Below are 25,769 nucleotides of genomic sequence, written 5' to 3'. Positions count from 1 at the left end.
TTGCCTTCAGAGTCAGACATCAATGAGGCAGACGAACAGCTGTTTTGTGACCGAGGCCCACATAGTGATTACCAAACACAATTCAGTCCTGAACAAACTTATTTTATTAAAAAAGCTGAAAATTAATTCATTCTCATCTTAGTCCAAAACAAATTCTTCATAATCAGTCCTACAGCCTTATCACTAACCTTTGATGTCTTTGGCAACCTGCCAAAGGCTTTTCTTGGCAAAACCCCCACAAAGTTCAAGAGACTCTGACAAGAAGCACTGGAATCAATGTTGCTTTTCTACAAAGAACTCAACGGCTCGTTGATGCTCTTTTAAGCCTTATGGGAGTGGCCAATCATCTTCTGGCCTTACTCCTGAGTCGTCCTTTTTGCTTCAGCTGCTCTTGTCTTCTGGCAGCTCTTTGCATGCGTGCACTAGGAACAGGCTCCTCCTCTTCCTCTGCCTCTCTGCTGTCTGCCTCTGGAAGCTCCGGAGTCTGCGCATCACTCCCAGATGGCTCTGGCCCCATCTCTGCCTCCGATGTAGAGCTCTCGTCCAGGCCTTCCCCTGACTCCAGGACTGGCCCATTGTCCTCCCCAGCCTCCTCATTGTCTGACTCCGCTGCCAGGTCCGCAGGCTGCTGGCGGACCACAACAAGCTGGAGCCTGTTCCTAGTGTGCACATGGAAGAGAACAGCTAAAGACCAAGGGTCAACTTGGGAGTAAGGCCATAGGTGGACGATGAATGGCCCCTCCCAGAGGGAATAAAAGAGGAGTGAAAGGGGAGGGGAGTTTGCAGGAGACAATTAGTTTGCTTAATTGGTTTCTGACTCTCAGAGATTTCTTGCCAGGTTTTGAAGATATCAGCCTGGCAGCTCTCCAAGCCAGATAAGGTCTGTGACTGTAAATTCTCCCTTGAAAGTTTTTGCTGGATGTGAATGAGAGGAATTCACAGTAACTTAATAAAAAGGGTTTTTTGTCAGGACAAGGAGTCTGCTTCATGCTCCTGGAAAGCCTAGGTCAGAACAATCTCTTGATTCCAAGTCTGGATGAAAATTTTGTTCCAGAAAGGAAAATGATAATGCATGATGAGGCAGAATTGGTAAAGGAATTCATCCATGAAAGCTGAGCTACTTTGGCTCTTGTTCAAGAATTTAAAAGCATACGAAGCAATGAAAACAAAATGAAGTTGGCTTATCCCCATTTGAAGAGGCATCTGGTGTACCGTACGTTAATTCTTCTGTATGTAAGTACACATGTAGGTATTTAGTTACAAAGTTTTGACAATGATGCAAGTCTATGTGTAGATTTTTGCACTCTCCTGACATTTCAATTCAATCAGACTCTACATCACGGGTGTCAAACTCACGTCATCATGGCGGCATCATGTGACATATTGAGACTTTTCCCCCTTTGCTAAATCAGGCATGGGCATGGCTAGCACGTGACACATCCAGCCCGTGGGCTGGGAGTTGACCGCCCTGCTCTAGACAATGTATAGACGATAATGAAGAAAATCATCATCTCTTTTTAATGACCACATTTCGGGGTAGAGTCTGGGTAACTGAATGGAGCAGAGTGTTTACTGGCTGGATGCCCTTCCTGTCACCAATGCGGAATTTTATTCAGCAGATAAATTCAGATTGTGGACAGAGAGAAATATTTGCCACTATCTAGGATCGAACTCACAGCCTCCTGATCGTGAGGTGAGAGCGCCACCTCTAGGCCACTGCACCACTCTTATAATGATATCAGAAAATAATGTAACATAATACAATAATTTGGTTATCAATTGCTCCACAACTCCACAATTGCTATTCAAATACCTTCTAGAGAAGGCAGTTTTCATCACTTCCTGGGATGTCCTAAGAGTGAAGGCCATCCTCTCTCAAGAAGGATTGGTTATTCCATTGGAGAACACCTACTCAAAGATCATCAATGGAGTATCACCTGTCACCCCTCCACATAGGCATGGACATTTTGCAGGCATTCTCTGGCCCTCTGAGTCAGGCAAGCAGAATTGATCCTGTAGATCTTGTCTCAGATATCCAGTCTTATGCCATGATTAAATAACGAGCAAGTGAGCAACATCAACTTTGAAGTTCTCTGGGTCCATGTTTTTGGAAGGCACATAGATTGAGAAGCAGGAATGGAAAAAAAAAACTTTGAAACTCAGCCTGATTACAAAATCTCTTTGCGGATAATCGGTTCAGAACTTCAGCCAAAATACTCTATTTCTTTTCCAGCAGGGCATCAAAGAAGAAATCCAGATAGAAAGGCAGAGGAAAGGGAAAGAGAGGGGGAAAAAAGAAGAAAGCAAAGGAGCCTCAAAAGGAGGGATGAATCTGAGTGAAAGAAAGAAAGAAAAACAAAAGACAAAAGCAAAAAGAAAGCTGAATCATTTGCCATCCTAATCGGGGGCTTGATCCTATCCATTGGCCTTTTCATATTTAGATACACTCTGCATGCAAGATCAGACATATCATTCCCTAGAAAATGAAACCATTGGCACATTTAAGAGGCTTCTAGCCTTGCTGTAAAGAAGGATTCCTGGAGACTGTGAAAACAATGCAGATACACTGGACAGGTAAATAGCAAGGCCAAACCACACATTTTGCTAGACAAAATGTGCAGGTATCTTACATTCACACCTGCTTCTGTTCACATTAAAAAGTCATCACTCTGTAGCTGGTTTGTAGATGCTTTCCTTAAAACAGAGTTGCATAACAATTGCAGATAGTTCTTGACTTACAAATGGTTGCTTAGATTTCTCAAAAAAATACTTATGGCCCGGTTTCTAATTCTGACATCTGCCCCTACCCCTGGTTACGTGACCACATTTGCAGTGCTCAGCAACTGGCCCACATTTGTGGCCATTTCCAGCTCTTCATTTGTCCACATGACTGTAGTTTATGACATCTTTGCCATAAACCAACATTTACTTCTGCTTTCCAGCCAAAACCACTCCATTGAGAACAATGGGTTTTATTTAATGATCGCAGAATTTGCTTTATGACTGTGGCATTCACTGCAAAAAATATATATCATAAAATCATGTTTGGTCATGCAGTGACCTGCCTTATAATCATGGCTTATGGCCATCGTTGTGGGGCTCAATTATGGTCATAACCCGACAACTAAATTCTAATCCAATGCCAATTAGTTCAACTTCTTTCTCAGATGCTCTTTTTCTTTGCGCGTTTTTTGTATTTTATTCTCCAAATCCTTGAGATTTTTTTTTGCCTTTCTACCATGTTTCTCCAAAAATAAGACCCTGTCTTATATTTTTTCAACCCCGGAATAAGCCCTTGGCCTTATTTTCCGGAAGGTCTTATTATTTTGGGGCACATGGAGGAAACCAGAGGAAATGGCTGTGCATGCGTTTAAATATTTTCGGGAAGGGCTTATTTTCAGGGGGAGGCTTATTTTAGCGCATGCGCTCAAAAGCCCGATTGGGCTTATTATCAGAGGATGTCTTATTTTAGGGGAAACAGGGTAGTATTGCTTATAATGTTTATATCATTGTTGTAAATGGCAAAAGGTGCTAATGCTGATTGTTCTTCTCAATCTATATAAAGACTAGTAGAAGGAATTTCGTCAAATATTTTCCTCTGAAAATGAATTGAAATCTGCCTAGCCAGAGAGGATGCAGATCAACCTTATAGAGCAGGGGTGTCAAACTCAAGGCTGGATCCGGCCCACAGTGTGCTTAGATCTGGCTCGCTGGGCTGATCTCAAAAGAACAAAGGACTGGTTTGCGGTGCCTCTGCCAGTGAAAATGGACTTCAGGGGGGTAGTGAATGGCCCTTCAGGCTCTGTTTTCAGCTGTGATGGCCTCCTGCCAGTGAAAACGGACTTCAGGGGGATTGCTGCAGGAGGCCGTCCCAGCCAAAAAACAAAGCCCGGGGTGGCCGCCCGGACCACCACAGGTGCCCAGACACAAGTGACATTGAGCTGGCCATGCACATTCTGGGCACCTCCAACTGGACATGACCCCCCCCCCCAAGGTCAAACACAACCCTGATGTGGCCCACAATGAAATCGAGTTTGACACCTGTGTTATAGAGGCTTGTACAATGAAAGGACATTTACTCCTTTATAGACTTTGGGCAACTTATAACAAGATACAAGAAAGAGCACCAAATTCCCCTTATGAAGATTTCACTGCAATTGTATTCTTTGAAATGAATGCATATAGGAAACGTTCTTTCCTGAATGAGAACTGGAAAGACAAAAGTGATTTGTTCTCTATATGACACTGATGAAGTACCTCAACATTTAATACAGAGGTTATTCATTTTCTTTCCCCCTTTAAGTTTTATGTGGCTAGTCATGGTTTCTGCATTGTGGGAAGAAATTAATCATTACTCTGAACAGCAATCCTGAGTTAAAAAGATACTTTTGTTTTCTTACTTTCCAAAGGCTGATAATATCAGAAAATAGGGTGAAAAAGTTTGTGAATACAAAGATTCGGAGGGTGTATTTACATACACATCATACTATATTCCCTTTCAGGTTTTTGCAAGGAACAAATGTAGTAAGCAGAAGAAATTCAAACAAGGCGATAAGAAAAAAGAAAAAGAAATCTAATTAAATGTCGTTAGTCTTACATTTTTCTCCTTTCATTTAGCATCTATTCATTCTTGAACTGTCTCTATATATTACAATACACAATTGTCAAATAGTCCCTTATCCTTGCATTAAACTTTGTTTAGGTTCCTTCTCATATATTCAACTATTATTTTTTATCTAAGAAAGTGGGCAGAAGTACACATTTTATAATTTTTTGACAAACACTTATTCCTAATAACATACCACCAACTGACTGTCTACCAGCATTTGGGTGTCAATTTTTTGCATCTACTTCCTTATATTTAGTAAACATTTTACCAACTTTTATACCTACTTTTCCTAATTTGTTACCGTGTATGTATAACTTGTAAATATTCATTCTACTTTTCAGATTCATCTCTGTTGCATCATACAATCCAACTAGTATTCACTGCAAATTGTTTAGGATCACAGCCAATTAAATAGTAACAGTCACAAAAGAAGCATACAACTTTCACATCCCCAACAACAGACCTCTAGGGTCAGATCAATTTATCCATAAAATATCAAAAAAGACACGACTTTCTAATATTCATAAATAAAGTTAGCATTAATATTTGTGATTTTGTAGATATACATCAATGTAATGATTCAGTGACATTGCGATTGCCAGGATTCAGCGACTTAATAATTATCTTGATAATACAAATCATAAAGTTCTGAAGCTCACCTTTCTCAGAAAGATGGATTAGCCCAGTTACCACATTAAACTAATAAAATCAGCAAGCTTCATAAGATTTTGTAGAATCATTGTTCAAGAATACCCCAATGTTTCTCTATGCACTAAGGCTTTTAACACCACCTCCCACCAGCAACAACAACAAAACCCAGGCCAATTTTTAAGCATCTCACATCTAAAATTGGATCAGATGTCAACAACATGAAAGAATAATAAATGCTCTTTGTGTCAAGTTTCTGAAAGATGCCCTAATTAATTCATGAGCCATGATCCAAACTTCAAAGGAAATATAGTCATTTATTAGGAGCAACATTCCGGCAATACTCGGATGCAGTTAGAACTGATCCCACGTAGATTTACGTTCCCCTATGACCCTGTCTCTCCCCTCCTCTCTGGCCATGTGATAAATCACATTCTCCAATTACCCACTTTGGCTGGCTGTGAAACCTAACACCCTCCTTCTGATTGCGGTCAGGAAGAATGTATGGAATTCACTTCAGTTCTCCCTCCCTCCTGCTCATGGCAACTTGAAAGCTTTGCAAGTTGACACTTTGTGGATCTTAGTGCCCCAGAAACTCAGTTGGCTTCCTGTTTACTAGTGAGTTACCAGTGACTGAGGAATGTGGCAATGGAGAGTTTTCTGTTGGCATTCTATACTTATTGTTTTAATTCTTACCTTTTTTGGAAAACTTCCATGTTTAATTGGGTTGTGAAAAGTGATAGATAACCAGTTGGATGACATATCCTTAAGTGGTTGGATATATGCATATATATACTCAAAGTATATATTCTAAATATTAGATTTCTTACAGAATGCTAATATAAATTGAATATCTATAGGTAGTTCTCGACATATGACCACAACTGAACCCATCATTTCCATTGTTAAGTGAGGCTTGCGTGAATTTTTACAACCTTTCTTGCAACAGTTGTTAAGTGAATGCAACAACTGCAGTTGTTAAGTTAGCAGCATAGTTTTATAAGTGAATCGGCCTTCCTCATTGACTTTGCTTGTCAGAAGGTTGCAAAAGGTAATCATATGATCTCATGACACTGCAATTGTCATAAATGTGAGCTAGTTGCCAAGTGTCCCAATTTTGATCACGTGACCATGGGAAGACTGCAACAGTCGTAAGTGTGAAAACCGGCGGTAAGTCACTCTTTTCAGTGTTGTTGTGACTTGGAACAGTCACTAAATAAATGGCTGTAAGTCAAGGACTATCTGTATTTACCTTCTTTTAGGCCCTGGAGCATGACCAGTAGACACTTCTATAGGATAGTGAGCATAGCAATGTGCCTCGTGAATGATCTGCACAGGTCTTATCTATCATTCAATCTATCTATCTATCTATCTATCTATCTATCTATCTATCTATCTATCCTCTTTCTTCCTCTCTTCCTCTCTCTCTCTCTCTCGTATGTGTGGGTCAGTAGTGGGTTTCAATTTTTTTTACTACCAGTTCTGTGGGTGTGGCTTGGTAGGCATGGCATGACTTGGTGGGCGTGGCAGGGAAAGGATACTGCAAAATCTCCATTCCCACCCAACTCCAGGGGAATAATACTGTAAAATCTCCATTCCGTCCCCAATCCAGGGGAAGGTTACTGCAAAATCCCCATTTCCTCCCAATCATCTGGGAGTTGGGAGGCAGAGAATAGATGGGGCGGGGTCAGTCACTACCAGCTCTCCGAACTACTCAAAATTTCTGCTACCGGTTCTCTAGAACTGGTCAGAATCTGCTGAAACCCACCTCTGGTGTGGGTTTATCTCTCTCTCTGTGTATATATATTGTCATTAGACACTTCTATAAAGGTAAAGGTTCCCCTCGCACATATGTGCTAGTCATTCCCGACTCTAGGGGGCGATGCTGAAGAACCAGCACTATCTGGAAACATCTCTGTGGTCATGTGGCCGGCATGACTAAATGTCAAAGGTGCACGGAACACTGTTACCTTCCCACCAAAGGTGGTCCCTATTTTCCTACTTGCATTTTTTACGTGCTTTCGAACTGCTAGGTTGGCAGAAGCTGGGACAAGTAATGGGAGCTCACCCCATTACCCGGCACTAGGGATTTGAATGCCTGAACTGCCGACCTTTCGATCGACAAGTTCAATGTCTTAGCCACTGCGCCACCGCATCCCTTAGACACTTCTATAGGATAGTAATATAGCAATGTGCCTCGTGAATGATCTGCACAGGTCTAATATTAGACCTGTGCAGATCATTCATGAGGCATATTGCTATACTGACTATCCTATAGGAGTGTCTACTGGCCACACACACACACACACACACACACACTCACACACAAACCCATTGAAAGTTATAAAAGAGATGAACGACTTCTGAATTCACCAACCGTGATAGAGAAAGGCATATGTCTTAACAAAACTCATATGTATTTCATCAACAAATGCAAACCATTAACTCTATACAAATCTGACCTCCTGCTGAAACCCAAGCATCATGATTTAAAGTACCTTCTTGATTGTATCCAGCATGGATCTCCCTCCTTGCCAGGGTTTTGAATTCTTCCTAATGCATGTCAAGCTAGCCATACTGTGCCACTTTCGGTCTTCCAGCTTCTTATGAAAAGCATTTGCCAGCAACAACACGGTATCGTATATGTAAAGGTTGGTAATCTGTCAAAGAGATTAAGAATTGATTATAAGTAACTAGCACCCACATGCTGGCATGCTGGAATTCAGAGGTACTTTGTCTCAGCTGTCACCACTCAAGCTTTCAGGAACTTAAATGTAATACCACCACAATAGATTGCCTCACATTTTACAAACCACTCGGGCCCAGAGGCTATTATGTGATTACTAGTTAATTCAGTTTGCATTTCATAAGTCGAGGCATGTTCCTGGCTGCAATTTGAAATGTTACATTTTTCCAATCCAAGGGTTATTTCAATGCATATCAAGGCTTTTATGATTGTTGTGGCCTGCTGGTGGCCAGTGAAACTGGCAGCAGAGTCGGACAGTGAGGAGGTTGAGGAGGAACATGGGACAGTCCTGGGGGCTGGGGAAAGTTCGGATGAGGGCCCTGCATCGGAGGCAGAGAGGGAGCTAGACAGCAGTGAGGCAGAGGAACAGCTGGAGCCCGTTCCCAGCGTGTGCATGAACAGAGCTGCCAGAAGACAAGAACAACTCAGAAAGCAAGGTCGACTTGGGAGTAAAGCCACATCTTGGAGATGATTGGCCCCTCCCATAGGAAACAAAAGAGGAGCGAATGGGGAGTGGCCTTTTGCAGGAAACAATTCGTTTCTTCATTAATTTCAAGAGTGGAAAGTTCTGTTCGTGACTCTATGAGACTCTGTGACAAGTTTTGCCTTACACTGCGTTTGGAAACAAGTTACGTGGCAGCTTGCCAAGCAAGATAAAGGTGTGTTGATAAATATTCCTCTGAAAAACTGTTTGGACAAGCCTTGCTGACTGTGAATGAAAGTAATTCACAGTCGTGTAAATAAAAGAGGTTTTGCCAGGACGAAGACTCTGCTTCCTGCTTTTTAAGGGGGCCTAGGTCAGAACAATGGTGTCTTGATAAGTGTCTGTATGCTCATGAATGAACAACTGCCGACAGCTTGTTCTCCAGGTATAAGTCCTAACTGCACCAGGACATCCTTCTGATTTCCAAATACAGTTAAGGAGGATGTATGACAAACTTCTACACTTCATCCTCTGTGAGTTTCATGTTTCAGATTAATATTCCTAACAGGTACAGTATTTCTGTATTTTTTCTGTATTTCTGCTTTTGCTTAATGACTGCTGCAAAAAATGTGGAAACATTGGGTCTGGTTATGTGATGCCTCAACTTAGGAGCACAATTATAGTTGTCAGTTGAGCACTACCTACATTTCTTCATTCAACATTAAAAAAAAAATTAGAGCCAAGAAATAAATATTTTAAGTCTTTATGTATATTGTAGATAAGCACTTGTGTCACTGTTAATCACCAGGAATTCATGTATGCTAATTTATTTTACATTAATTTTTATATTTCAATTTTTCCCCCTGTGACTTTAGAATACTGTATTAATCACAATAACCTCAAAGCGTATTATATTTTGGGAACTGGAATTCTGCTTCATATATTTATTGTGGTCATATGTAATCAAAAGTGGTTGCTTAATGTCCTGTATAATTCAGCAAAAGGCAATTGATTTAATGTACATTTTTTTACCAGAGGTTTCAAAGTGGAAGAAAGAGGATAATGGAAAGAAATGAAATGGAATGGAATGGAATGGAATGGAATAGAATAGCCAATGAACTGACCAATTTTTATGTTTGCTTTTTCAAACACTTCAAGAGACAGACAGAGAGAGAGAGAAAAAAATATATATAGAATGATTCTTTTTTTAGTGTGGAAATTAGCCATGATTAAAGATAGGATTGGTAACAATCTCCTTTGGCTATGTTTGATTACATTGCTTGGGATTATACTGGTTTAGTTCACCATATGTCCCAGGTTTAGTTATCTCAGAGCACAACTGAACAGCTGAAACTACTATTAGCTGGACACGGTGATGATTTTGTCATATGTTGTCTATATTTACCATACTGAAAAGATCTGCCAGCAGAGTTAGTATTTCGATAGATAGATAGATAGATAGATAGATAGATAGATAGATAGATAGATGGATATGGATATGGATATGGATATGGATATAGATATAGATATAGATATAGATATAGATATAGATATAGATATATAGATACTATCATAGCATAGTTATAAGTACTGAACATTCCAGAATTTAGAAGCAGACATAACAGATGCATAAGAGAGAAGAGAGAAATGAAATGGATACTTAAGATTGAATAGTTAGGGCAAAACAGATATGAAAAAGTGTTAGTGGAATCCCCCCAAATCTAAGATTATGTCTCAAACCTAGTCTAAACTTAAAACTAGGTTTACAGATTTGGCAAAAAGGATAATTAAATTCGGGATTTAGAATGAACAGAACAACCAAATAACAAGTTGGAAGGGACTTTGGAGGTCTTCTAATCCAACCCGTTCCCAAGTTCATGCTTCCCTTCATGTAGATGTAGTTCCATTAAGTACTACATGCTGAGTGTGTTTGTCGAGCAGTTATGAATCCATCTGGTGATGTTGCTGTCTACTCCACATGTTTCTGTCTTATCAAGAAGCAGGTTGTGAAGACAAGTATTAATCTATTTCCTTCCTCCCTCCGTCCCTCCCTCCCTCCCTCCCTCACTTCTTCCTCCCTCCCTCCCTCACTTCTTCCTTCCTTCCTTCCTTCCTTCCTTCCTTCCTTCCTTCCTTCCATGATGTTGGTCATAAAACATCAAAAGTATTTTTGAAAACTAGTTAGGAATTTTGATACTCCTCTTTTTGCAAGAAACTTTTATCATCCTTTGATTTGAGGCAGTGCAGCTGGATAAGATTGGAATAATGGCATGTGCTGTATTCCAAGACTTTCTGTCCATATGTCATGTTATGTATCACCATCTATTACATTTTGCATTCAACAAATTTTCATTTGGGAATTTCTGGCAGGACTGTCCATTTATAATGAGCTGATCATATCTATTCTTGATTACTATATAAAGCAAAGTATTTAAGTTATACAATAACTCTGGATGTTGCATTTCATAGCTTATGTAAAAATAAGTAAAATTAAAAATTAAAATATTTAAAATAGTGTAGTAAAAACATATCTAACACCTTAAAATATCCTTAAAATCTATAAATTCACAGAGTTAACTGTCAACCATTGATTGATATTGTTAACCCCTTTTTCAGGAAAACAAGTTTGAGATGACTGATATAAGTGGACATGGTGTGCAAAACTCCTTTTGGTGTGCAGAAAAAGAAGAAAAGCATTTTTTAAAAATACATGACTTCAGAGTTTCTTTTGTTTTCTTTTGGAATTTTCACCTTGAGATGACTTATGGTTTTGAACAAATCTCTATTCATTCATTCCCCTTGTAGTCTGGCATCATTCACTTAATATTATAAGGGTAGAGATTTCAGCTGAATGGCACTCATGATGAGAAATCACATTTTAATTAAAAAGTCTGGCCCTTCTCAGCAGATTTTCTGAGAAAGGATAGTTGCAAAACAAATGAATACAGATATTGATCTCCAGAAAGCTGTGAATATATGGGATTTCATTATGGACTATGTAGGGGATGTAAGTGTGTTTATGTATGCATTTCTTTGTTTGGGTTTACGAACATCTACTTAAGTGCATAAGATGGGTAAAAATTTCATTACATAAAAAGCTTTCTTCATCCACCTAAGTAATGATTATAGAATAGGCTCAGAAGATACCTCCATATTTTGAGAGAACGGGTCTTTCGGGTCACAAAGTGATGAAGATATTCGGTGGTTCCCACGGAAACAGCGCTGACTGATGTTCTGTGGTACAGGAAAGCTCTGCCGAATAATTGTTAATCTTCCAATTGACTTTCTCACCAGATCCTGTACGTCCCCATCATTGATTTCCTGTAAGATAAAGCGCAGAATATTTGGAAAACTAAAAATACCTGCTGTAAGGTATAGGGTGTGGGATACACTTAGTATAATAAGATGAAATATATATCAATATCCAAAAAGCTTGTGCTTTACAATTTATTTTAAAGCAGGGGTGTCAAACTCGATTTCACTGAGGGCCACATCAGGGTTATGTTTGACCTTGGGGGGCTGGGTGTTTGTGGCCAGGGTGGGCATGGCCAGCTCAACGTCACTCATCAATGCTCTGTTTTCAGCCATGATGGCCTTCTGCAGCCCTCTGTCAGCAAAGACAGAGCCTGGGCAGGCCATGCGTAGCGTCCATTTGAGCTCCATTTTGTCTGGCAGAGGGTTGTAGGAGGCCGTCGTGGCTGAAAACGGAGCCAGGGAAGGCCACATGCAGCCCTCCTGAGCTCTGTTTTCGCTGGCAGAGGCACCGTGGGCTGGTCCTTCATTGTTTCCGGGATGGGCCCATAGGCCAGATCTAAACACCCTGCGGGCCGGATCCAGCCCATGGGTTTTGAGTTTGACACTCGCTGATTTAAAGCTTAATGGAAACTATAGCCAAGAAGAACCCAAAGGAAATTCACTTTATAGTTTATTTAATTTTTTTTCATATGCAGATATGAAGGCAAAGAAGCAAAATAAGCAGGAGAGATACTATGCACACTGAAAGCAGAGAGAGAGAGAGAGAGAAGACAGAGAGAAAGGATAAGATGATGAACAAGACAAGTCTCTTCTGTGACAGAGCATACAGGACAAAGTAATGTCAGAGCATTTCCATCTCCAAGGACAATATATGACGGATCTCAAACTGACTGTTTTGAAAAACAACAACAGTTTAAAGGCAGTGCTGAAGAATTAATCGCTGAATAGAAAAAAGTTTCAGGTAATCTCAGATGGCTTCAACAACCACAATAATTTTTAATACTTTACTATTATTAATTGATAAGATTGTTGTAATCTATTTTATATTGTATGTAATATGCATTTCGATTAAAAAAAAAGCCCTATCTTCCTCTCCTTTTCCACCTCAACCCAATTTAAATCCTGCATCAGTCCAGATGGTGATAAGTCTTCTTCCTTAGATTATTGGCACAAAGGTACTTTGGTTTACCACATTTAAAAAAAACAAAACACAAGAAAAAAAAACACAGGAAAAAGTAGAAAGCTTTCTGAGGGAAAAACAATCTTGGAGTTGTCTTGTACAATGGAAGTACACTAACCAGTGGTGGGTTCCTCCCGGTTCGGCCCGATTCCACTGAGCCGGTAGTGGTGACGATATGACATCACCAAACCGGTTCTGCCCCCCCGCCCCCCCATCCCCACGTTATTCTTACCTTTTATTTGGCCCCACCCCCAATCTATTGCTGCCTCCTGAGTCCCAGCTGATGGCTAGAGGGAAAAAAACTGTTTAAACTCTTGCTGTGGGGCTTCAAAGGGCTGCCCTACAGCTGATCAGTGTTAAAAGAAAACAAATGGGTAGACCGGTGCCTGCAAAAATACATGAGTAGATTGGTACAGCTCTGCAAGCAGTTAAAAGCGTGGTAGACCAGTACCTCCGCTAAATCCTAAATAATTGTCACATGACCATCAAGCCACACCCACAAAATAAGCCACGCCCACAGAACCGGTAGTAAAAAAATTTAGAACCTGCCCCTGAAAATAACCCAAAGAGATAAAAAATGCTTGAGATGATCTCACATGAATAAGTGTGGTTTGGAAACAGAACAAAATCTGTCTTGATTTCACTTTGATAGTATGCATAGGATTAAAACAGGATGGTGTTATCACTTTTTGTCCTCCAAATACAGTTGGCAGGACAGTTGGGCAGTAGGAATAAGGTCAGTGGTGAAATGCAACTGGTTCTATCCAGCTTGGGCGAACTGGTAGCGCCAGCTGCAGGAGGCTCCGCCCACCCACCCAGACATCATCACACCCGTTTTTGACTCTCTGCGCATGCGTGGCGAAGTCAAATGTGTGCGCTCACATTTGCGAACTGGTAGCGAAGGTAAATGGATTTCACCCGTGGAGAAGGGCTGATTCAACGAAAAAGATGATATGTGTTCACTGACTTGAATTATAATAAAAATAATAAAGGTGAGATAGAAATAAATTCTTGATAAGAAATAAGAAAATGTTCAAAAAGCTGTCTTTAAGGTACCAGTAAGAGAAGTTTTATTTCTAAACTATAGAAAATGATAGCTTCCTACTATTCTGTATTGATCAGATGAAGTCTCGAGCATTTTGTTTAGGTCTGGGTTTTAAGAAGGATTTTCAAGAAGGACTCAGAGATACCTCAGCAGATTCAGAAAGGCAGTGAAGACGATCAGGGACAAATTAAGATTTATGAAGAGAAATGGAAGTAATTGGGCATGCTTAGCCTTGAAAAGCAAAGACTGAAGGGAGATGTGATGTTGCCTTTCAAATATCTGAAAGGACATCATGAAAAAGATATGAAGTCTTTTCATGACTAGGACATGTATAATAGATTTAAGTTGCAGAAAAGCAGTTTCTAACTGAATGTTACGGAAAAGAGAAAACCTTCCTACCAGTTACAGTGGCTTAATCATAGAACTAGCTACCTAGTAAAGTTGTTATTATTATCAGTGTTGTTACAATAGTCAGGAGACCACAATGCAAGTGCAAAACATAGTTTGGCTTGCCAAGTCAACAGCCCTGTTGTAGGACATGCTTGCACACTTCCCAAGGTGCATCACAGGGGGGCAAGTTGGCTTCACACCAGAGAGAAAGACGAGGGATTCTTCCTGCAGGGTCATCCAAGGCCACCTGGAGCTGCCTTGCAAATGGGCATTTCCCAGAACTGGGAAGGTTCAGAGCCATCAGGAATCTGACTGCCTACACAGAGCATCAATTTATCTCCTCACTGAAATGGTACCTATTTATCTACTTACATAAAACATGCTTTCAAATTGTTTGACAGACAGAAGCTGAGGCAAGAGACGGGAACTCATCCTGCCATGTGGTACTAAGACTTGAGCAGCCAGAGCAGAGACAATCTCTAGTGTCATTAAGCTACTAAACCACACCTCTAAACCTAGTGAGTAGTGGGCTGCTTTTTACAGAACATTACCAGTCAGACATGTTCCTTTACTATAGTCTTTTATTTGCTTTTTGATATTTTAAAATAAATAAAAAGTGTTTTAAACCCCGTCTCCTGCCCTACTTTAACTTGGATTCTGAATAGATCAAAGGGTTAATCAGAAAACTTATTCAACTTATTTAGATTTTTTTTTAATTTTGGCAGGGAAGAATATGATTAAGTCCCATATTAATTCATGACAATCTTTGTCCACATCTATGATGCTGAAGGTCCATCTTTTATAAAAAAAAAATAATGCAAATAATCATATGTAAGAAAATAAAATAACCAAAAGACTGGCTGTAATTCAAAGTTACTTTAACATTTTCTTAGCTGATTATATAAATATAATTTATGAAAAATGGATATAGATTAAAGTATAAATAATGATTAATGTTGCTACTTAAACATGCCTATATTTAAATTTTCCACAAGTAGGTCAGATGTAATACTATGCCTTTATTTCTTTAATGGTCCAGCAAATAAATGTGAAGAGCCATGAATTTTAAACATAAATCATCTTGACTACATTAAGTCTATTTTATTCTTCTTCATAGACTGTCATAGACTTCTGAAGCCATCTGTTATTTTTGTTCTTTATGAAATATAGATTTTTCGGAAAACAAAATAACACCTGGCATCAGCTGTGTCCAGTGTAATATCCTGAATTTCTGGTCGATTAATCCTTAATGTACCATAGATAATGGCTTCTCTCAGCTTACAAAGCCGTCTTATCATTTAGTCTGTATCATTTCAAATAGCCACAAGATGGAGAGCAAAGTGACCAGTTTTTACAAAATATAAACCGTTTTTATGGAGCAGCAATATAATTAGAGATGAAATTTTCAGAGAATTTATTAGTCATTTTACAAACCAATTCAACTGAAAAGAAAGTGATTAAAAGTATATATAATATTGAGAAGCAGATATTGACTTGGCTATGAATGGAAAAGCAAATTTTTAAGAAAGTCGGATAAATGAAGGTGAATATAGGTGTCCCAGGATAATGTTGCAGGATCCAATCTGGGTCGGTCACTGGGGCCAGAAGTTTTGTATTCCAAGCTTTTGGACTAATCCTAAATTTAGCCGTTCCTATTGATGTAAAACTTTGAGGATGGATAGGTGAATATATATTTATTTATTCATGAATCAATTAAATAATACATTAGGCCTGAGACTCCTTAACTGGGAGAATAGCTCCAACAGATTCTAGGAATAATTTCAGAGCTATCTGTTTAGAAGAGGGCAGTGTTAGGAGCAGCTAAGATCCTACACAGAACCCTCAATCTCTCAGGCCTCTGGTAGAGAACTCAAGACTGAGGAATACCACCTATACAGGTGAGAAGGAAAACAATCCACCTCAGCTCTCCACGGGACAACTGTTAACACATGAAGCTGTTTATGACATTCTTAATTTCAGCATGATTCTTCTCCCTTTACACCCTAGATCAGGGGTGTCAAACTCAATTTCATTGAGGACCGCATCAGGACTGTGGTTGACCTTGGGCGCTAGGCAGGCATGGCCGACTGTGTGAGTGTGGCCAACTGGGTGGGTGTGGCCAGCTTAACACCACTCCCCAAATTGCTGGCATGTTTCCTCTTCGCACTGGGTAGACCAGGCCGCAGCCACATTGGCCCGATGTGTCCTCTTTGCATTGTGTGGACCGGGCCGAAGCAGTAGGGCCGGCCTCTGATATTTTCCAGGACAGGTCTGGGGGCTGGATCTGACCACATCTGGCCCATGGACCTTGTGTTTGACACTCCTGCCTAGATATATCCACCAGGATCTAAAGAGTCACAGCCTCTTCCACTTGTACTTCTGTACATTTTCCAGGGTCCTTGTCCAAGCTGTCTTTGAGGCTTCTAAGACACACATGTCCTCTTCCCTTAACAAGAGCCCTGGTGCTGCAGTGATTAGAAAGCACTATTGCAGACTAACTTTGCCCACAACCTTGAGTTTGATACAGCTTTAGGGGCTTGAGGTTGATTCAGCCTTGCATCCTTCTTGAGGTTAGTAAAATGAGGACCCACATTGTTGGGGGCAATATGCTGACATTGTAAACTGCCCAGACAGTGCTGTAAAGCACTATGGGGCAGTATATAAGTCTAAATGCTATTGCTATGGATTCCAAATGTGAATTTTCATTTTTCAAGAAAAGTTGATAAATTAACAGGGAAAAATCAGCAGTGTTTATTTAAATTCATTTCTATTTTTTAAAAAATGAATTTCTGTCATAACTTTGTCCCTTACATTGTTCTTGCTTCATTCAACCCATTCAAATATGGCTATCATCACAGCATTAAAACATCAGGTATGGATTTAGGCTAAAGAAGTTTATACACTGACATTATTTGCATAAGTAGTTCTACCATTTAAGCAAAGTGTTCTGAATTGAGATCTCCTTTTATTATACATTATTGTTCTCTTTGCCCACATAGGCAGATCCCATGCACCTAGGATTTCCTACATGTAAAATTGCATCACTGCATACGTGGTAAGATAATTGAATTGGGTTATGTCCCTCTATACTAATAAAAAATGAACAATTTTTTATATGAAACATCATGCTCACAGGACCCACAAAATAGCTGGCATCTATTTTCTAAAATGTTTGGATGCTTAAAATCTCTGCAGACACTTGTGCTTTGTTTCTCAAGAAGCACAGAGCCAATTGGTTCCTTAGTATTTAGAGCCCACCCCCATTTTAATTAGAAATCACAACTTTTGTTTTGTATATCAGTTGCTGCCCAAAGACATATTGTGTATTTTTCATATATTATCAAGAGAATAAAAATACACAGAGAAAAGTAGGTTTAGGAAAGTATAAGTAATATATGTTATGTTACTATAATGAGGCATTATAAGTACTATAGAGAACAAGTTCTCATTTAAAATATAGATTATACTGAGTTTTCCTTTGTTTATACTTTTAAGAGGTAAACATTTCTAATTTCTCTGTTATTTTCTGTAGTTGTGGAGTTAGAGTTTTGAAATTAGAGTTAATATTAAAAAAAGAAAACAGTAAACTAACATGCATGTATATATATATATACACACACATACATATACATACATACATACATACATACATACATACATACATATATAGAGAGGTGGAATTCAAATGTTTTTACTAATGGTTCTGTGGGCATGGCTTAGTGGGCGTGGCTGGGGAAGGATACTGCAAAATCTCTATTCCCACCTCACTCCAGGGGAAGGATACTGAAAAATCCCCATTCCCTCCCCACTCTGGGGCCAGGTTGGACAAGAAGCAGGGGAAATAAATATAGTGTGCTTTTTACTTGCAAAAAGGTTGATTCCCAGAGATATTTGGATTTTACAAAGTCTAAGGCAGTGTTTCTCAACCTTGGCAACTTTTCGTGGACTTCAACTTCCATTGAAGCATGTCATGTGGGGAATTCTGGGAGTTGAAGTCCACATATCTTAAAGTAATTAAGATTGAGAAACACTGGTCTAGAGTGATAACCTTGGATACCTGATGTCTATCCATCCATTAAAATTTGTCTTCTTCCCATCATCATTCCTGGGCTCCTTTTCATCACTATTTCTGATTATCTCCCATGTTGAGGAAAGATTCCCATATGAACTCACAATAATTATAGCATGATCAGCTTTGAATTTCTATAATTGGGTTTTCCTCCATATGCTAGGCACTTGAAAATTGAGAGAGGGCCTTTTCAGTTATGACATACCTTCCCAAATATGTTCATCTTGGCACCTAATCTGTTTAATTTTAGGTAGCATGTCAACATTATCTATCTTTTCTGAGAATATGGTAAATAAAGTGGATTTTTAATAGTAATTTTCTGCACTGATTTATCAGACTGTATTTTATAGCAATGTTAATGTTGATCTTACCATCTGTTTCTCCCTTTCATGGATCACCGCCTTGTTGCGGCGAAGGGGCTTGCATAGCGCAATGAAGCTATGAGCTATGCCGTGCAGGGACACCCAAGAAGGACAGGTCATAGCAGAGAGTTCTGACAAAACGTGATCCACTGGAGAAGGAAATGGCAACCCACCCCAGTATCTTTGCCATGAAAACCCCTTTTGGACAGTACCAAAAGGAAAAAAGATATGATGCAGGAAGATGAGCCCTCAGGTCAGAAGGTATCCAATATGCTACTGGGGAAGAGCAAAGGGCAAGTACTAGTAGCGCCAGAAAGAGTGAAGCAACTGGGCCAAAGTCGAAAGGATGCTCAGCTGTGGATGTATCTGGTGGTGAAAGGAAAGTCCAATGCTGTAAGTACTCCATAGGAACCTGGAATGTAAGATCCATGAATCAAGGCAAGCTGGACGTGGTCAAACAAGAGATGACAAGACTGAACATCGACATCTTAGGAATCAGCAAACTAAAATGGACAGGAATGGGTGAATTTAATTCAGATGACCATCAGGTATACTGCTGCGGGCAAGAATCCCTCAAAAGAAATGGAGTAACCATCATAATCAATAAAAGAATAGGAACTGCAGTACTAGGATACTGTTCTGCCTCCATCTCACACACGCACCCCCACAGACAGTCAATAGTGAAATAAACCAGCCGGCAAAGATTTCTCTAAGAGCAGAATTGGCAGCAACCCAGTGGCTGGCTGCCAAGAGTCTTTTACTTATGAAGGGAGTGTTTTTCAAAGCCAACACACAAGAAATAAGGGAATACTCAAAAAGTCCAGCAATGCAGAGAGGTTTGTTCAATATCAGTTTTTGCTCATCACAGAGCTTGAACAGTCACCACACCCCCTTTTATACCCTGTGGGGTGTGGTCCAGTGACTCAGCCTAATCCCTGGCACGCCTCTTCCTCTGCTGCGCGTGCTTATCTCTGCGATGCTGTCGAGGGTCCAGCCAAGACTCATCATCATCATCATTACTGTCCACCTGTGGCTGCGTGGAAGTGCTTGGCCCCGGGCCTATCTCTTGGCTTTCGGAGGACACCGGAGGCATTGCCAGAGAGGAGGGTCCTGGAGAGGGAGGCCTTGCCAACTCCTCTCCTTCACTCTTGGAGTCTTCTCCTGCTGATAACACAGGCTCAGTGATCGGATCCACAACAGATACAATGCCCCAAATGACAGAATGATCTCAGTTTGAATCCAAGGCAAACCATTCAACATCACAGATCACAGTAGTCTAAGTCTATGCCCCAACCACTGGTGCTGAAAAGGCTGAAGTTGACTGGTTCTATGAATACCTACAACATCTTCTAGAATTAACACCCAAAAATGATGTCCTTATCATCATGGGGGAATTGGAATGCTAAATAGGAAGTCAAAAGATAACCGGAATAACAGGCAAGTTCGGTCTTGGAGGCAAGGCACAAGGCTGGTAGAATTTTATCAAGAGAATATGATGGTCATAGCAAACACTCTTTTCCAACAATCCAAGAAACATCTCTACACATGGACATCACCAGACAGTCAACACAGAAATCAGATTGACTATGTGCTCTGCAGCCAAAGATGGAGAAGCTCTATACAGTCAGTAAAAACAAGATCAAGAGCTGACTATGGCTCAGATCATGAGCTTCTCGTGCAGGGGTGAAATCTAACATTTGTTACTACCGGTTCTGTGGGCGTGGCTTGGTGGGAGGGATAATGTGACTGGGTGGGTGTGGCCAAAATTTTTTTTTTTTTACTTTTAAAACCATTTTTTCTACAACCTCTTCAGCTAAGAGGTTGTAAAAAAATGCTTTCAAAAGGCTCTGATGATCCAAGCTGAGTTCCCTGATCGGCAGAAGCTTTTTAAAAAAGCCTCTGCCGATCAGGGAACTCAGTTTGGATCGTCAGAGCATTTAAAAGAAAAAAAACCCTTTTTTTCTTTTAAATGCTCTGACGATTCCAGCTGAGTTCCCTGAAAGCCTCTGCCGATCAGGGAACTCAGCTGGGATCATCAGAGCATTTAAAAGAAAAAAAGGGTTTTTTTTCTTTTAAATGCCTTTGACAAGCCACGCGATCATCAGAGGCTTTTTTTTACTTTTAAAAGCATTTTTTCGGCCAAAGTTGTAGAAAAAAATGCTTTTAAAAGTAAAAAAAAAAAAAGCCTCTGATTATTGTGCGGCTCAGCTGGGCATGGGGAGGTGGGCGGGGATTTTTGCTACCGGTTCTCCGAACTACCCGCCTCCATCGCTACCGGATCGGGTGATCCGGTCTGAACTGGGAGCATTTCACCCCTGTTCTCGTGGCAAAATTTAGGCTTAAATTGAAGAAAGTAGGGAAAAGCACTCGGCCATTCAGGTATGAACTAAATCATATCCCTGATGAATATACAGTAGAGGTGACAAATAGATTTAAGGAGTTAGATCTGATAGACAGAGTGCCTGAAGAACTATGGACAGAGGTTCACAACATTGTACAAGAAGTATCAACTAAAACTATCCCAAAGAAAAAGAAATGCAAGAAAGCAAAATGGCTGTCTGAGGAAGCTTTGCAAATAGCTGAGGAAAGAAGGGAAGTGAAAGGCAAGGGAGAAAGAGAAAGATACACCCAATTGAATCCAGAATTCCAGAGAATAGCTAGAAGAGATAAGAATGCCTTCTTAAATGAATAGTGCAAAGAAATAGAAGAAAACAATAGAATAGGGAGGACCAGAGATCTCTTCAAGAAAATTGGAGATATGAAGGGAACGTTTCATGCAAAGATGGGCATTATAAAGGACCAAAATGCCAGGTAGAAGAGATTAAGAAGAGGTGGCAAAATTACAAAGGAGAACTATACAAGAAGGAGCTTAATGTCCCTGATAATCACAATGGGGTGGCCACTGACCTCGAGCCAGACATCCTGGAATGCGAAGTCAAATGGGCCTTAGGAAATCTGAGCAACAACAAAGCTAGTGGAGGTGACAGTATTTCAGCTGAGCTATTCAAAATCTTAAAAGATGATACATTAAAAGTGCTACACTCAATATTCCAGCAAATTTGGAAAATTCAACAGTGGCCACAGGATTGGAAAAGGTCAGTTTACATTCCAATTCCAAAGAAGGGCAAAGCCAAAGAATGCTCAAACTACCACACCATTGCACTCATTTCACATGCTAACAATTATGCTCAAAATCCTACAAGCTAGGCTCTAGCAGTATGTGGACCGAGAACTACCAGAAGTGCAGGCAGGATTTCGAAGAGGCAGAGGAACTAGAGATCAAATTGCCAACATACGCTGGATCATGGAGAAAGCTAGGGAGTTCCAGAAAAACATATACTTCTGCTTCATTGACTATGCTGAAGCCTTTGCTTGTGTATATCACAACAAATTGTGGCAAGTTCTCAAAGAGATGGAAATATCAGACCATCTTATTTGTCTCTTGAGAAACCTATATGCAGGTCAAGAAGCAACAGTGAGAACTGGACACGGAACCACTGATTGGTTCAAAATTGAGAAAGGAGTTCGGCAAGGCTGTATACTGTTGCCCTGCCTATTTAACTTATAGCAGAGCACATCATGAGAAAGGCGGGGCTAGATGAATCACAAGTTGGAATTAATTAACAAGTTGGAGAAATATCAACAACCTCAGATATCACTCTAATGGCAGAATGTGAAGAGGAAGTAAAGAGCCTTCTAATGTGGGTGAAGGAGGAGAATGGAAAAGTTGGCTTGAAACTCAGCATTAAGAAAACTAAGATCATGGCTCCCGGCCCTCTCAATTCCTGGCAAATAGATGGGGAAGAAATGGAGATAGTGACAGATTTTATTTTCCTGGGCTCCAAGATCACCGCACATGGGGACTACAGCCAAGAAATTAAAAGACGTTTGCTCCTGGGGAGGAAAACTATGGCAAAGTTAGACAGCATACTAAAAAGCATCACCCCGCCAACAAAAGTACAAATAGTCAAGGCTATGGTTCTCCCAGTTGCAATGTATGGCTGTGAAAGGTGGACCATAAGAATGGCTGAGAATTGTGCTGGAGAAGATTCCTGCGAGTCCCTTGGACTGCAAGGCGATCAAACCAGTCAGTCCTAGAGGAGATCAACCCTGACTGCTCTTTAGAAGGCCAGATCCTGAAGATGAAACTCAAATACTTTGGCCACTTAATGAGAAGGAAGGACTCACTGGAGAAGAGCCTAATGCTGGGAATGATTGAGGGCAAAAGAAGAAGGGGACGACAGAGAATGAGGTGGCTGGATGGAGTCACTGAAGCAGTCGGCGTGAGCTTAAATGGTCTCCAGGGGATGGTGGAGGGCAGGAAGGCCTGGAGTTGTCCATGGGGTCACGATGGGTCAGACACGACTTCGCAACTAACAACAAACTATCTGTTTGTGTGGTTAGAAGCTGCTTTTAATGGAAAAGTGAGGTTACTATGAATGAATATTTGTCTTTCTGGCAGCTTTTGATGCTGCAGATCAAATGATTTGGATAATATAGAGGTGAATTCAGAAAACCAAAGTGCTCTCAAGTTTTTTTCTTAAAACATCAAAAACCAGAAACATCTGAAAGCAAAAGATGGAAAATCATTCCATGAGCCACTCAAAATTTTGACTTTAGTTTTCCTTCTCCTTAGCTGAGGAGAACAATTTAATGTTAGGATTGGTAAGAATCACTTTCTAACACTCCTTTATTTTCTCCTAGGACTGAAACATTCACGGTTATTCTACCTCTGGATACACAGTAAATTGTTTCTGAGCAGAAGAGAAGTGTGTAAAACTACCCTTCTTAAAAGAAAGGCAGGATATAAAAATGACTACATATATATTGCACGGCATAGCTGATCATCAGAGTTACCAATTCATCTGAACCGGTAGCATTTTTTTTACTACTGGTTTGCCTGAACCGGTAGCTTTTATTACTACCGGTAATAAAATACGACCGGGTGAACCGGTCCAAACCAGTAGCATTTCACTCCTGCACAGGCCAAAGATGAAACAGGGCACAGTTGTGGGTGAGTTCAATTAACTCATCTATCCCTTCCTTAAGAGCACCGATGTAACAAGAAATTATACAACAATGCTCTGGATTGAGTTATCAGGGAGCAGCATGGCAGAGACCAGCCTCAATTCACTGGACACAAGATTGTAGAAAGCCCCTTGGAGGGTTTTGATGGTTTCAGAGATTCTAGAGGGGTAAAATCAAGGGTCTTTCTCCTGAATTCAGCATTTTTGTTTTCAGAAACTGTTTATGTCAAGATTGAAGCGTTTTGATTCTTTCAAACCTTAATGCTTTTCAACTTGTCAATGAATTGGGAGGAAGGAAGGGGGAAATGGAATGTGAAGAGTGTGAGAGACATGAAAACTATCAAGGTCACCACTGTAGGTGTTGGAGAAAGAGATGGACTGTTCCCATAACAAAAGGACGTCTCATAATTGGACAATGTGATTACTTAGGGGTGGGGAGAAGAAGAAGCTATTGCTTAACTAGGCAAGCATTTTCGCTGGAAAACCAGATCTGGTTTTGTTTCTTAAGTACCAATACAGTGTATCCAATAAAGTTTTATTTTGGGGAATTCAAATCTCCCAAGAGGGTTTCCTTGTTTTGGGTTTGCTAGTTGGATTTAATTGCTGGAGGTAAATGTAGAATTGTTATGTAGAACAGTATTTTCTTTATTTATACACATGGTTTTATTCCCAGACTAAACAAATATATCATAAAATAATATGAGAATGAGAAAAAGTGGTTGTTGCTTTAAGAATAATCTTATCTTCAATGAGTAGATTCCTTAACCAGGACACCTGTTTCAGGCTCATTTGCAAATTTCATTAATGAACCACAGAGAGATGCTGTGTTTAACCTCATGAAGGATTCAACACACTTCTTCCAAATTATATTTGAAGCATGAATTGTATGGAAATGCTAATCTGTAATTCATAAAATCCCAATGCTAATCCATTAAAAGTGCCAGAAGAATTTAAAAATAATCATTACAGTGTGGCAACACAAGCTCCATCCCTCTCGTATAGACATTGCAACATTACAAGCCTGTATGGAAGGAATGGATCTTGTGCCACGAAGTTACAAAACTCATTCTATCATTAATGATAAATCCACTACTGGATTCTGTGGTTTAGCCATATGAATGGCTGTGGCATTGGTGCCTACGATAAATTCTGAGATTCCATCTAAGCTCACAGTCATAATGTAGCCAATATTGATCGTAAAGTTCAGCCCGGCCTAATTTCTTAATCATGTTTGGAATTACGTTTTTACTGCTTTTCAAATACTGTATTAAGAATCTTTGGAATGGCAAGTTTTAGGGTGTTCCCTGGTGACTTTCGTTCAGTCCTTAATGAAAGAAGTTCTTAGGAGAAGATGACTTTTGGTGGGGAGGATAAATAGCACATGGGTGATTAGAGTGATGTATTTGGAAAGTTATAAATGGTCCAGATAGATCTGAAATAAGATTTTGAAATTAATTATAAGAAGTCTTCCTGTGGGAAACAGCTGTTGTTCTGAATTATGGAAAAAATACATCATAGGATGGGACTTTGAAGGTTGGACACTAGAAGAAACCCAAAGGAGTTAAAGATTACAATTAAAGGAGAAGGATATTTCAATTCAACTTGCTGATACAGAACAGAACAAGTAGGAGATGCCCATTTTAGTGGCATAGTAGGAGATATGATACATAGTTTCCTCTGGGGGCAAACTACCTCATTAATTAATTAAAATAGGATAATATGGGTATAATATATTAGTTGATAAAACATGTATGGTTATCATTAAAATAAAACCTACTTGGATAATATTTCTTTAGGAAATATATATCCTAAGCAAGGACTGATATGTTTTTAAAACACAATTTAGTGATTTTAATGATTTTTAAGTGGATGTTTTTAAAGACGGGTGGATAAATAAATATAATGTAAATATTAAAGATAACATGACTGGTTTTAGTTTGACTATCAAATAAAAAATGAAATTTCACTTATAATGGGCATCATCATATTCTATTGTAGACATTCTAGATTCCAG

The 25,769-nt window shown here is 39.8% G+C and overlaps 1 protein-coding gene across 2 annotated transcripts in view; it reads right to left on the bottom strand.

The window, feature by feature from the left end:
* The window catches only part of GRID2 (glutamate ionotropic receptor delta type subunit 2), a 1,144,662-nt gene that overhangs the window by 369,562 nt on the left and 749,331 nt on the right, over positions 1-25,769 (bottom strand). For both annotated transcript variants that reach the window (XM_034440485.3, XM_060686953.2), the window contains exons 6-7: positions 11,575-11,748; positions 7,756-7,917 (exon numbers count right to left, since the gene is read on the bottom strand). In XM_034440485.3, coding sequence (XP_034296376.1) covers positions 7,756-7,917; positions 11,575-11,748 — 336 coding nt within the window. The remainder of the gene's footprint in view (positions 1-7,755; positions 7,918-11,574; positions 11,749-25,769) is intronic.

This window comes from Pantherophis guttatus, chromosome 8 (genome assembly GCF_059756535.1).
Source record: "Pantherophis guttatus breed Tessera chromosome 8, ASM5975653v1, whole genome shotgun sequence".
Lineage (NCBI taxonomy): Eukaryota > Metazoa > Chordata > Lepidosauria > Squamata > Colubridae > Pantherophis > Pantherophis guttatus.
Note: the sequence above shows the minus strand (reverse complement) of the source record. Positions and strands in the feature narration are given on the sequence as shown.